The 14345-nt window shown below is 36.9% G+C and overlaps 1 protein-coding gene across 1 annotated transcript; it reads left to right on the top strand.

The window, feature by feature from the left end:
• The first annotated feature begins 378 nt into the window (after positions 1 to 378).
• Positions 379 to 13520, top strand: ephx4 (epoxide hydrolase 4). The gene is made up of 7 exons (XM_058777841.1): positions 379 to 1106; positions 2830 to 2915; positions 4593 to 4750; positions 6939 to 7067; positions 8014 to 8117; positions 9310 to 9458; positions 12611 to 13520. The coding sequence occupies exons 1-7, from the start codon at positions 864 to 866 to the stop codon at positions 12852 to 12854; spliced, it is 1113 nt and encodes a 370-aa protein (XP_058633824.1). The 5' UTR covers positions 379 to 863; the 3' UTR covers positions 12855 to 13520.
• Positions 13521 to 14345: the final 825 nt, after the last annotated feature.

Here is a 14345-nt window from a genome sequence, read left to right as displayed (position 1 = left end):
AAGTTTGTCTGAAATTTAAGTTTTCGTCCATTCTGTGATGTTTTGTGCCATTAGGTTGTTTGGTTCATTCAAAACATTCTATTAGATGAAATCACAAACGTTGGTAGCCTATATTAATTTTTGAAATAGGTAGTTGAGAAATTTCAAAATCAATGTTAAGTGACACCTATATATGGGCTACGCACCCTCGTAATATTAGGTTCCATAGGCTACTATTTCTTTAAATAATTATCGAGCTGCAATCGTGTCAATAACGATAACTTATGTTCCCCAGGTATGAGTTAGTAAATCTGTACATTATGAATATCTAATATGCTCTAGGCGGAGCTTAAGGTCTCACTGGTCTCAGAAAATCTTTATTTTAATGCACTGCGAGGCACAGTATATTTTATTGTTATATCCAGGGTAAAATATCCAATAACAGCTACACCTCATCTAACGTTACACTGCGATCGCGACAGAAACCCGAGCTCCCCCGTGATCGACGCAGTTTCTTCTGCCCGTTATTACCGGCAGCGTTCGCGAGAGTCCAGAAGTATGCGCGTGGACGGTCTGCGAGTACGAGGTGGGCCCAGACAGCTGCCTGGACTATAATGGGAGGGAGCCTTCTAGTTGTATCAGTGTAGATGGGGTGTAATGGTTCAGTCCGAGGTGCGAACACCTTTGGGACTGAGCATCTCTTCTGTGACTCCGTAGCATCTACACAGGGATGAGGGTCGGATCCTCCCCGGTCAGGATGCGCTCGTTGACTGCGCGACAGGACTAACGTATTAAGATGCGCGTCGTTTTTGAAACACAGTCAGCTGAGTAAACAAATCAATAAAAGCCGCGATCAACAAGCGTATTCCCGCAGTAATGTAAAGATGGCAAGACTGCTTCATAACTTGCTGTTGTTGACAGTCGGGCTGACGCTGAAGATCAGAGTTATGGGATACTGGTCTCTCATCTATGGATACTGCGCGCTATGCACGGGCGTAGCACTGCTCAAACTTGGCTGGAATATCATCCTTAGACCGTCAACAACGTTTCAGTGGACGGTTCGTGAGACACCCCCTGCGTGCCTGAATGACACGTCCTTGGGAACCCACTGTTATGTTAGAATCAAGGTAAGAGATCGGTGGAAGATGGATGGATGGTTGACATTTGAAAGCATGTATAGGCTACTTAAAAATAACTTTGCTTTTTAACGCTCAGATGTTGCTCTTTCATTTTTTTTTCTTTGAAATATGAACTTTGCATCAGATGTTTCTCTCAGATTCCTTGGGAGAAACAAACGAGGCGATTGCTGCGTGACTATAAACATAAATGCGGGTAGCTCACATAGCCTAATGTCATCTTGAAAGAATTTGATGACTAATTTTAGTGCATTGAGATGTTATCTTGCCAAACCTGAGCACAGTTTTCCATAGTGTTGAGGACAATGTTGAGATTGATGATGAGATGCATTAAATCACTTGGTGTTAGAAGCAGAAGACCAAGTAAAAGTAGGCTATCAATTTGAACTCCTTTTAGCCTCATTGGTGTCTAAGAGAAAAATGAAATGGATAGATCACCCAAAATGAAAATTCTGTCATAATTTTACCCATCCTCGTGTCATTCCAAACGTTCTTTCTTGCTTTCTGTAAAAGAAGATTTACATTTATGCTTTTGGCAGATGTTTTTATTCAAAGCAACTTATATTGCTTTCCCTGGGAATTGAACGCATGACCTTGCATAGCACAATGCTTTATAGGAATGGGAAAGCCCTAAAGATATTTAAGGAAATGTCTCAGTGTTTGTTTTTGTTTTTTGGAGGAATGGAAGTCAGCAGTAACTCACACCTTTTGCTTGCCAGCATTTTTTTATTTTATTTCTTGCTTTGTGTTCAGCAGAAGAAAGAAAGTCATACAGATATGAAACAACATGAGGGTAATACGATTTTCATGTTTGGGTGAGCTATGTTTTTTTCTTAAGGGAACTACCTCTTTAAACTTTAAAGAGATCTCATTTGTGATTTTTCTTTCCCATGGGGCTGAGCATCAACTGAGCAATGTCCTGCAGCAGACAGCAGAGTGATGAGTTTCCCACAAAATTATAGTCATTGCCTGGACTTCGCTGTCCACTTGAGTGGTGCTGAAAACAGCTTAGGCAGTCTCAATATAGATGTGATGTGTATATACATGCAACGTTTAAACATTAGGTGAATCTGCACTTTTTCTAAAATTGTAGCATCCTTTGAAGTCTAAGACTTGAAAACAGCCACTTTAAGTTTTGTTCCTGAGTATATAACTGTTTTGTAACGTGGGATATACAAATGTTTCTAAAGAAAAATATTGTAAAAGTCTCTGCAACTGCATCAACTCTGGCATCAACTGTGATCTGTATCTGAAAGTAAAATAGCAAGTGACCTTGAGGAAATAAACAAACTCATCTTTTCATGCCTAGTGAAAAACATTACATTTGATCATATATTTTTTGAGGTGAGATGCTTTCCGCACCCACAACTTGTTTGTATTCAAAAGGAAAATTTTGCATTGCAAACAATGTTCTCGAAATAGCCAGACAACCCGAGGATACTATCACGTGTAATTTGATGCAGGCTGTCATTGAACAGGGTATGAATTTTCCCATAAATGTCAATGGAAGATATGGCTTTAATATTAACTGAAGCCTGCGGACACGACTCCCTCTCTCTGGTGCATTTTATAGCTCTAACAAGCAGAGAGTGATGTGAGAATGGATTTTACATCAGGATGGACAGGCCCGTGTGATTAAAGAGAACGCACTGCTTTTATCATATCCTCTGTTTATGGTGAAGAATAACTGCTTCTGTTCTCTGTATGGTTTTAGGAGTCTGGACTCAGATTTCACTATGTTGCTGCTGGAGAACGAGGAAAGCCACTTATGCTGTTTCTGCATGGATTCCCTGAGTTTTGGTGAGACTCAAACACATTCGCACACACAAGGGAAACACTTCTCTACTGGGATGCTGCCAGGAACAGATCGGAAATATGTTGTTGTGGAATCAGTCCACATTATACACATGGAGTCATAGATAATATTTGAGACTCAAACCTTCCCTATCAACACAACTCTTCAGTCAGAGTCAGAGATGTGTGTATTATTGTTATGAAATGCAAAACGGGCTGTGTAATGTATTATACAGTTCTGAAATGTGATATGGAGTGTCGTGACATTCGGACTGTCTTGGGACCAGTGAAGCTGTCGTTTTAGTGAGCTGCCAGACTGCAGAACTGCGATCAGGACAGGACTGTGCCTAATTAATGTGGCATGGCTCCTTTCCGCTTCACTGGCCAATCTACTGCTCCAGAATCAGTGATGAACTCTTGGACGAGTAGAGGAGACCTGGAGGACACCCTTTTCTTCTGGCTTCTGCTCCACTTTAGTTTGGTGCATTCAAAAAGTGCAAGTCAAAGATTTCTCTCACTGCTGAGCAATAGAGAAATGTGTGCGTGTGTGTGTGTGTGTGTGCTAATTTAATGCTCATCTATATTCTAACATATTGGGTTTGGGTCCTTAGAACCTCTGCTGCACTGACTCATCAGAATCATATTAGGCTTCCTTCTGCTTGTCTTCAACTTTCTTTCTCTCTCTTTCTTCTCATTCTTTAATTAGGGAATGCTACCACTGTGGTAGAGTTTACTAATACAGTTCAACTAAATTTTATGTCAAACCATTGGGTACTCCATAAAACTTGTTTTGCCTTTTCAGTTAAAGCGCTAACCAGTGGCACAATCTGATTTTGCCAAAATATATTTCATTACAAATCATTCTAATTTGTATGATTATTATAGATAAAAAAGGCAGAAATCATCCATTCCGGTGTCTAAATTTTGTCAGTCCAATGAATTCTTACCTTTCACAAGGTCTTTAAGGTCTTGTGGGACCCCATAAAATAGCTATATTTACATTACGAAAAAAAAATGTATTTTATATTTGGAGAATATTAACTCCTTGACCTTTATACATTTTAGGATCCTTTAATGAATAGAAAGTTCAAAAGAACAGCATTTATTTGAATTCGAAATGTTTTGTAACATTATAAATGTATTTACTGTAACTTTTGCCCAATTTAGTGCATCCTTGCTGAATAAAAAAAATCTAACTTGACCCCAAACTTTTGAATCACAGTGTATAAAACTGAATAGAAATATGAAACTATGACTGTCAGTTCAATCAAATACTTGTGATTCCTTCATTCTTTCATTCTATTTACTTTTCCATGGACTCTATACCGTCTTAGGAATAAAAGAAAAAAAGGTAAGACTTTATTTTAAGGTGTCCTTGTTAACACGTTACATGTACTTACTATTATAATAACAATAAATTATGCATAATTACATGTAAGTAACCCTAAGCCAAAACCTAGTCCTAACCCTAACCATATAGTAAGTATATAAAGGTAATTAATATTACTCAGTACTTAAATGTATAATTACACTGTAACAAGGACACCTTAAAATAAAGTGTAACCAAAAAAAAAAAAACAATGTATAAGTGAGTTGATCTAAATTGAACAAAAATGTGTTCATGTGTAACCTGTACAATTCATTTGAAATCTTTATCAGAGATCAACCCTTTGTTTTTGCCAGGTTCTCCTGGCGTCACCAGCTGAGGGAATTTAAGAGCGAGTTTCGTGTTGTTGCTGTGGACATGCGAGGCTACGGGGAGTCTGACCTGCCCTCCTCCACTGAGAGCTACAGACTGGACTACCTTGTCGCTGACATCAAGGACATTGTGGAGTATCTGGGTAAGAACAGACTGCCTCCATTATCTCAGCCCTATTTCCATTTCACATTCCAGCCTGTCTAGAGGTTTTGATAAGGCTGTTGTAGTGGTGAATGCTAATGTAGCACTCTTCCCAATAGTCTGTAATGTGAAGGTGACCCATTCACAGATGCCCTTGGCTTTTTAGATTTGTATTGTCAGTTTAGGCTGCTTAAAATGAAGTCTAATTGTCTGCCTCTAGATTTCAAATGCGACACAGTCACTAGTTGAGCTATGCTACAATGTGACTCAAGGACAAGTGTAGATGAACACTGTATATCATGTCGTAGTTAAACTCATCTGCCTGCTTGCACAGAGTGGCATGTGTGTAAGCGGCTGGCGGTGTATTGTGACAGGCCGTCAATGACACATTATTAGGATTCATGACGATGTCTTGCTCCAGGGTCTCAGTTCCTTGACATTGGAATCACTCTATTGCAGACGGTGGAAACTTCCACCCTGGCTCACAGCAATGGTGTCATTCATCCTGAGTCAGTCCTTGACATGACACTAAATGAACTGCAGCATGATATTACTATTGCAAAAGAAGACTAAACTAAAACCACAGTGTAAACAGTAGTTATTGTGCAGTAAAATGCAAGGCTCAACATAATATAATTATTTTCTGTTATTGTTGAATAAAATTAATACTTGGGATTAAACAGAAACAGTTCTGATTTCGAAGTTTACTTAAGTGGCTTTCTGTATCATATTTTATATTATTTTATTGATTTTGTATGGTGCCCTGAACATGATATGCATGTACAAGATAAACAAGATAAAGTGGCCATGAATTAATAATTAGTTTATTAATAGGATTGGAAAATGACGCAAGCCAAACTCAAACTTGTATTGTCCAAATGTGTCTAACTACTATGCCACAGTTCCAACTTCAAACTTAATGTTGAATGTGAATTAAAAATTCTGACATTTAAATGGAAAATTATGGCACTGTGCACATGACGGGAAAAAAGTAATTTGTGTTTTAATAATTTGTTTTAGGTAAATAGTGGCTACATCGTACTTATTAATTCCCTCATTTTAATGTAGTTAAAACATGGCTGTGTTTGAACTAATACGAGTAAACAATTTCATAAAAAGTGAGAACGAATTTCTTTTCTCTTTTTTTTTCGCATGTCATATGCGAATTAAAGGTCAACATTTTACCTTAACTCCTCCCTGCCATTGACAGAATTTTCCATTATTTACGAGATGAAATTTTTCGGCTTTCCATGTTCCGGCTTTCCTTCACATCTGAAAAATTACTGAATGTCTGGATCAAAACAGTGAAAAACAAATGATTGCATATGTAAGCAGCTGCATATGTAAAATAACGTGATCATCAACTGGCGGCTTTTAAAGTGCCCCTATTATGGATTTTTTCAAATTACCTTTCATGCAGTGTGTAACACAGCTCTAAGTGAATGAAAACATCCTGCAAAGTTTTAAATCTAAAAGTGCACAGTGTATAAAGTTATTGTCTCTCAAACGAAAGAGTCGACTCTAAACTACGAATCCCAAGCCGTTTCATGTTGACGTCAACATGAAACATTAGCATATTGCCCGCCCACTTGTTGCGCGGGCAGACCTGGGAAAACTTGATTTTTGCGTTGGTCTTAATGAAAATGCAAATACATGCTTTGCCACTAGGTGCCACTGTTGGAGCGTTAAAAATATCTGTTTCCCCGGTAACGCCTGTATACAAAGCAGCACTGCAGCTGCTTTAATTGAAATCGACCAATCGGATCAATCACGCAAAGAAGGGGTTTGGAAAAATTAATCGTTAAGCGAATCGTTTGGGAGTCGTTGAGCAAATAAGGTAAAAATAAATGCATATTATAAGAAAATGAAAGTGTTTTTTTGACCTTGCATGCATGTCAACCTGTTGTTGGGGACTCCCAAAACCAAAATATGAACCTTTCATAACCCATAATAGGGACACAAAAAACGGTTGGAACGGTGGCCTATAGTGGTTAGACAGATTGTGCTATGGTGCTTATTTGGAAAATATGAGTTTGAGTTTGGCTTGCGTCATTTCTCGATCCTATTCCCTCTGTTTTTGCTACAATTTTACTGTCTTGTCTCTCACTTTCCCTATTAATTATGTAGCATGCATACACAGCACAACAAACACAAACATGCCAGCTTCCTCCTTCTGATCCTCTCCTCAGGATACAACAGATGTTTTCTCGTGGGGCATGACTGGGGTGGCATCATCGCATGGCTCTGTGCAATTCATTACCCTGAAATGGTGACAAAACTCATAGTGCTGAACAGCCCTCACCCCTGTGTGTTCACTGGTAAGTGCCCTAAACATCTGACAACCAGACTTCCTGTTCTATCATGCCTGCCCCAGAGACTCTGTTTTGGTTTTAGGGATCATTAGTATGATCTGCATCATTCACAATGAAATATTGTGGTTAGGCCCAGGGAATCATGGGGCTTTGCCCTCCATCTGTCTCACGCGCTCCAGCTTGGAGGAGGAGGTAATTACAGGCAGGCTTCTGGCAGAGACACAGGACCCTCTTATAATAACACTCAGTACCTGACAAGAGTGACACGTACACGACAACATCCTTTCCTTTTCTTGTTCTTTTGAAATGTATCTCCGCTTAACGGGCTGTCTTCAGTTTTAACCCTCTATTGCACGTGTTATGAAACATGATTTGATTCCATTTTCTTACATAACATGGATCTCATTACTGAAATCAAAAAGGTATGTTGCCTAGAAACAACACTGTGAAAAAAAAATTAATCAAACACTGATAATAAAACTGAGATTGGGAAAAATCGTGTGTATCGTAATATTTGGAAAGTAGATGTTCTCTATAATCATTGCAACCATGTCCTATCCAGTGTTGCACATTTTTTTATAGGCAACAAACACATTTATTAACATGCAGATAATGTATAAGACTATAAATGTTTTACAGTTAGGTTTATTGCCTTAACAAAAGTGAATCATGTTTTTGATGGCTGAAAAATCAATAAAGTTAGCTTTTCTCCAGAGCAAAAATGTGTGTCGTCCACACAGTGTCATGCCAGATTTTAAATGATTTTAAAACGACTGCCAGGATGTACAGTAGTGTGACCAAAAAATCTTTATCCCTCCATTATTAACCATTTTATTGCCAATTTATATGTGAGTCATGTGCTTAAAAGTGAAGCAAATGGGGTTGTTACCCTGGGGCCACACTGTACAATGTTGGGTTAAGTTTCCTTTTGCTTTCTCTCTTCTCTCTCCAGATTATGCCCTTCATCATCCCAGTCAGATGCTCAAGTCAAGTTACTACTTCTTTTTCCAGTTGCCATATTTCCCAGAGCTAATGCTCTCCATAAATGATTTCAAGGTGAGCTTGACTCAATATACTACCATTTTTAAAGAAATTAGTACTTTTATTCAGTAAAGATGCAAGAAATTGATCAAAAGTGGCAGTAAAGGCTTATTGTAAAAAAGCCTATTCGTTAATCATTAACATCTTTCCATAAAAACATTAAGCAACACACATGATAATAAGAATAAATGTTTCTCCAAATCAGCATATTAGAATGATTTCTGAAAATTGGTGCAATGGCTGCTAAAAATTCAGCTTTGCCATAACAGGAATTAATTACATTTTAAAATCTATTAAAATAGAAAAGCATTATTTTACATAGTAATAATATTACAAATTATTACTGTTTTTACTGTATTTTTGATCAAATAATTGCAGCTTTGGTGGGTATAAGAGACTACTTTTAAAATCATTTAAAAATCTTACCAACGGTGTATATACATTTGTTACCTACGTAAAGAATTAAAGACATGAATGTACTTATGTATAAACTGAGACATACTAAATTACTACAATGTGGAATGATAACTTCATCCTCTCTTGTTTTAATTACCCATCATTTTACATAACTGACCAGCTTTTGGGTCCAGCATGTGAATTTGTTTGTGTAAGAGTTATGAATACAGAGTGAATCAGTAGGCCAAGATTATCCATCTGTCTTCAGCACACACCGCTTAGTCATTATGAATCAGCTCTGAATAGACACTAGTTTTTGTGTGCTGATTATTTTATGCATATTATGCATTTTAATTGCCCAGATATAGTAAGTATTGTTGAAATACAGCATATTTAAATAATCCAGTATGAAGTTGTCTAGTATAATAATAAGAGGATATTTATGACAAGTAAAATATTTCAACGTTTTTGCTCAGCTACCTTTGTAAAAAAAAAAAATTTTTTATTTTGCATAGCATGAATAAAATTAATGTTTTTCTTTTTAGTTCTATTTTGATGTGACCAGATTGAATTATGGAACCCACTCTTTAACTACTATGTACTTATATTTAAATTAATCATTTGATACAGTTTACGTGTTTTAAAAATGCCTGCATGTAACTACATCTGCAATCTTCAGTTACATCTTGATTACATTGTATATTGTGCCTAACAATGAATGAGTTTATTTAGACATACTAGTTAAAGATATCTAATATATAATAGAACCGAATTCTTCAAGCTCATTCTGCTTTTTCATGTGGATTTACAGGCGCTGAAGAGTCTATTTACCAGCCGCAGCACAGGCATCAGTTGCAAGGGCCGCTGGCTCACCACAGAAGACCTCGAAGCATACCTGCATGCCCTCTCACAGCCAGGGGCCCTCACTGGGGCCCTCAACTACTTCAGAAATGTCTTCAGGTACCTGTGTTTCTCATTTTAAAATCGGTGTATTTTTTATACAGCTTTGTTGGCGCCTTGAATGCCAAAAAATCTAATTTTACAGAAAATATCGCCCTCTAGTGTCTTAAATGGATATTTATGTTTATTTAATATTATATATTTAGCAACTTTTTGAGAAGTAGCTGATGTTTTTGCTTCAGCTATTGCAGCAATAATGCTTACAACAGATTTGTTTTATTGCTTATAAAGAAAAAAGTGATATGTATTTCAAAATGTTATGGACATAACATTAAAGAAATCTATAACATCATGTCTTAGACAAAATGAGAACTAAATTCATAAGTGCATATATCCCTGTCAAGATGGAGAGAGATTGATTTCATGCTCTCTGAGCTGTGCATGAACAGCCGTTAATTCACCGCCTATGCTGTAAAGATATTCTTTCAAAATGAATTCATTTCAGCACCAAATCAACTGCTGGGTGTCTCTGAGAATACTAAACGATCAAAATGGATCTTTTGAGTTAATTTTTTTATATACCCCAAAAAATTGTGGACACCCTGGTGTAAATACTCTGCTTTAATTTGCTTGCGGAGTGCATGTGTTAGGAGCATGTGAGACGTTCATGCATGACTGAGCCCTCCATCTGCTCCTGAAGCACACTTTGATTATGTCTCAGGGCAGAGCTGCGCTGACTGTGAGTGTGTGTGTGTGTGTGTGTGTGTGTGCGTGAGTGTGTGTGTGTGTGTGTGTGTGTGTGTGTGTGTGTGTGTGTGTGTGAGTGTAGGTGGCCAGGTGGGTGTGTGTAGGAGGGCGCTGACATAACAGTTTCTACAGAGACTAGGAACACATAAGTCCATATCAGAACTGAGGAGAGTAGGGTGTCCAAACATTTAAACATGTTCTAACATCTGTTTAACTAACTTGTCTGTTCATATTGGAGTTTTTAGGGCTGTCAGAGAGAAATATTAAAGAGACGAAAAAGATTGATTTCAGATATCTGTATTTTCCAACCCATGTAAATTGTAAAATGGCCTTCAAGAGTCATGAAACCCCCCTGTTTCAGCACTGGTCTTTCACACCTTAGATCTGAAAAAGACTCCAGAAATGGGCATGTAAAACTGTGGGAAAGTGGGAGTGTAGAGGGTGGGAAGAGGGGAGAAAACAACCAATAAAACACAGACCTATAACACACTCATTATACAGACAGATGAATATTAAAATATATTTAAAACAGAAATAACAAAGGCATAGTTATTTTTTGTTTACTGTTCTTTTAAATTTTGGTCTATATCATTGTTTGACATTGTTTCACATTTCGCGCACATTTCATTGGAAGAAGACATGATAGTTGCACGAACATGGGGCTGGTTTATGTTTGGAGCACGAGAGAATATGAAATATACTCACAAAAACCTCAAGTGTTATCAAACTCAAATTATTAAAATGTGTTTTAGGGTTTCATGACCCTTTAAAATGGCCTCTCAACCAGGTTCCTAAAGTAACGCTCACCAACAGCAATGTCAGTTTGCTAGTATATTAAACAGTGTTATTTGCCAGTTAGTGCAATTATGAAATTGCAGTGATAGCAATTTAATTAAATATATCATCTGACAAGCAGTGTGTTTCAGAGTGAAGATGGCAGCAGTGTTGGGGGTAACGCATTACAAGTAACGCGAGTTATGCAATCAGATTACTTTTTTTTAAGTAACTAGTAAAGTAATGCTTTACTTTTTAATTTAGAAGGAAATATCTGAGTTACTTTTTCAAACGCCAGTTACTTTGTTTCCAATGTTTTGACGGACAGCTCTTGTGTTGCCATGTTGAGAGAAATTGGGAGTAAGTGCAGAGGCGTTGTGTGAACTGCATGAACATGATGCTTACTGTAGTTCTAGACTAAATATGAACATGTATTTACTCATCTCACCTGCACAAAAACAGATTCAGTATTCCTCAAAATGAATAAAAAAGTAAAATGCAAACTCAGAATATTATACAAACCTGCAATAATTAAATATATAGTTCAGTCATGAAACTCTAGATGGAGCAGGCTGACGGGTTGTTAACATAACTGATGATATTCAGAGAGTTAAACGACTTGGCACAAGCTGATTGGTTCATGCTGCATATGCAGCCAATGAGCTTACTGCCTTGCATTTATATGGCTGGCTAGCACTCACTTGAGATTCCTGCTGCGCTTTCAGAGTTTCTCTGAAACCCTCCACCTTCCCCAGCTCCACCTGTATAGAACTGCTACGGGTTATTTTATATGCTATTTGTGAAGCAGTAGTATGTCTTAAATACTCATGGCACTGTTTCGCCGTATGCATTGGCAGTAGCAAGTTCCTGTACTTGCTTGCAGCAGCAGCAATAATCTACAACTACAGCAGCAGCAATTCAGCAGCAGCGTAGAAGATCTATTCCGCCAAGACCAAATACTTTAACACTGTCATATCCATCACCATGCTAAAATCTTCAGAGAGTTGTCATGATTGAAATGCAAATAAGACAAATATAATTGATGTATTTAATCCCATTTTATTAACCAATGTCTTTGCTACTGACCTTCGATGATTCAATTCAACCATACTAAGCAAAAATTACCCATTTGTGTTTCATTTTTGTTATTGCCGAATAGTATTAAACTTTCTTCTCCTGCGTCATATTCCTCATGCAATTTGTTTGAGCTGCGCCCTCTACTGTACAGACATGAATTTACATTTCCTTTTCACTTTTGTTGTGAAAGGACTTTTACATTTGTAAAAGAAGATTTTTTATATTAAAAACAAACAAGCAAGCCCTGCCTAAAAGTAGCTCAAAAGTAATGTAACAGATTACCTTCCATAAAATACTTACTTAGTAATTAGTTACTTTTTTAGGGAGTAACGCAATATTGTAATGCATTACTTTTAAAAGTAACTTTCCTCAACACTACGTGGCAGCGTGTTCTTTGACACGCTAGCAGCTCACGATCCAGTGTTTTCAGTGTCTCAGAACGGCTCAGTTCACAATAAATAAATCCTAACTGTAAACTATAGGTCACTAAAAGTATAATGTTCATTAATATGAAAATAAACACATTTATTATTTTCAGCAAACACAGTGTGCAATCATTTGAGAAATTTGAATCAGCTGACAGCCCTAATTTTAGTATTATTTGTATTCTGTAGTGTCCTCCCACTGAGTCAGAGTGAGGTGAAGTCTCCTGTATTGCTGCTGTGGGGAGAGCGAGACGCCTTTCTGGAGCAGGAGATGGCCGAGGCCTGCCGCCTGTACATCAGAAACCATTTCCGCCTCAACATCATCTCTGGAGCCAGTCACTGGCTTCAACAAGACCAGCCCGACATTGTCAACACACTCATATGGACTTTCATTAAGGAGGGAGAAGGCCGGAAAAACTACAGGAACTTATAATGGGGTCCTTCTCCCTCTGAGCTCGCCTGAAGAGGGGACCAGGGAAATGCCTGTGAAAACAAACCAATGCAATGATTAATGCAATCATTGTTTTAAATTTGATACATCTAAGATATAGAAACAAATCAAACTTCGGTGAAGCGGAAAAAAAACAAAAGCACATTGGGGTTGCATAGAGAGTAGTGTGTTTAATCTATTTTTCTCAAGTTTGCACATGACATTCGCCTTAAGGTTTCTTGGTGACCGTGTTTAAAAGTGTGTTGCAAAATATCTGTGAGTAAGTTGTATTGTGTGGTGCCTTTCGACATACCATTTTGCAGCATAAAAGATTTGCCATGTCTTTTTGAGACCGAGCTGTGGGGTTGTCAGTTGTTTGTATCATTGGATTTGCTACTCTCTGCACTCTCTGTCACACAGTCTTATGGGAGTCCTAAACCCCTCCACCTCTCTATCAGGTAGTGTTGTCTTAGTGGGAGATATTCTTTTTTGTATCTTTGACAATATTTTGCTTAAATATTTGAGAATGTCATTATTTTGATCTTCCTGTATGATAAAACAAAGTGATGTTTCAATATTGTACACTTTTTTGTATCTTCTCCTAAACACTGCATCCAAGACGGTAGAACCAGCTCTGCACCATTTTGATTTTCTAAGCAAATAAATAATAGTGGAACTCACTGGCTTGAACTCATAATTTGCTCTCTCTGTTCATATACAAGAAGGTTCTGCAAAGTTAGTATAAAGTTAAAACATTTTATTGATAATGTGTATTAAATACACTTGCTTGCTAATTTTAAGATGAAATGGCAAATTTCCATTTCAAATAAAGTAATTTATTTTATTAATTTAATGCTTATTTTAACATTGGGACAAGGTCAATAAATATCTTCACACAGAATCAAACTCATGTCAATTAAATTTTATGTTTAAAACTTTCACACTTAGCTTTGTAATTTGATTACCGGTAACACTTTAAAATAAGGTTCTATTTGTTAAAATAAGTTAACTACATTAGTTAGCTAACAATAAAAAATACGTATAAAGAATTTATTAATCTTAGCTCATTTTAATTTCAGCATTTATTAATACATTATTAAAACCATATTTGCAACTAATTTGCAAACAAATTAGATTCAATGGACCTGTGCCAACATAAACTAACAATGAACAGTTGTATTTTTATAAACAATGACAAAGATTTAAAAACAAAAAACTAACAAACGCATTGCTCTTTATTATTTAATGTTAGTAAAAGCATTAAGCAGCCAGGCATTCTGTGTTTAATCAAATTCAACCACAGTTTTTAAATAAAAGTATCCACTAAATGTATAAATTACACAACTATTTCACTTTTCTATATTATTATTTTTGATTGCTATTATAAATAAAACTGTCATGTAGGTGTGAATGATTGTATTATTGTTCTTCCACATTCATGATTCCATACTAAATAAATGTATTTATTTTCAGTGACCCACTTTATATATACAG

Source organism: Onychostoma macrolepis, chromosome 06 (assembly GCF_012432095.1).
Source record: "Onychostoma macrolepis isolate SWU-2019 chromosome 06, ASM1243209v1, whole genome shotgun sequence".
Lineage (NCBI taxonomy): Eukaryota > Metazoa > Chordata > Actinopteri > Cypriniformes > Cyprinidae > Onychostoma > Onychostoma macrolepis.
This window is presented reverse-complemented; position numbering and strand designations above follow the sequence as displayed.

Coding starts and splice junctions, on each gene's coding strand:
- ephx4 (XM_058777841.1), top strand. CDS start 864: ATGGCAAGACTGCTTCATAACTTGCTGTTGTTGACAGTCGGGCTGACG. Junction 4,751..6,938: donor GGACATTGTGGAGTATCTGG/GTAAGAACAGAC, acceptor TCCTCTCCTCAG/GATACAACAGATGTTTTCTC. Junction 8,118..9,309: donor TCTCCATAAATGATTTCAAG/GTGAGCTTGACT, acceptor GTGGATTTACAG/GCGCTGAAGAGTCTATTTAC.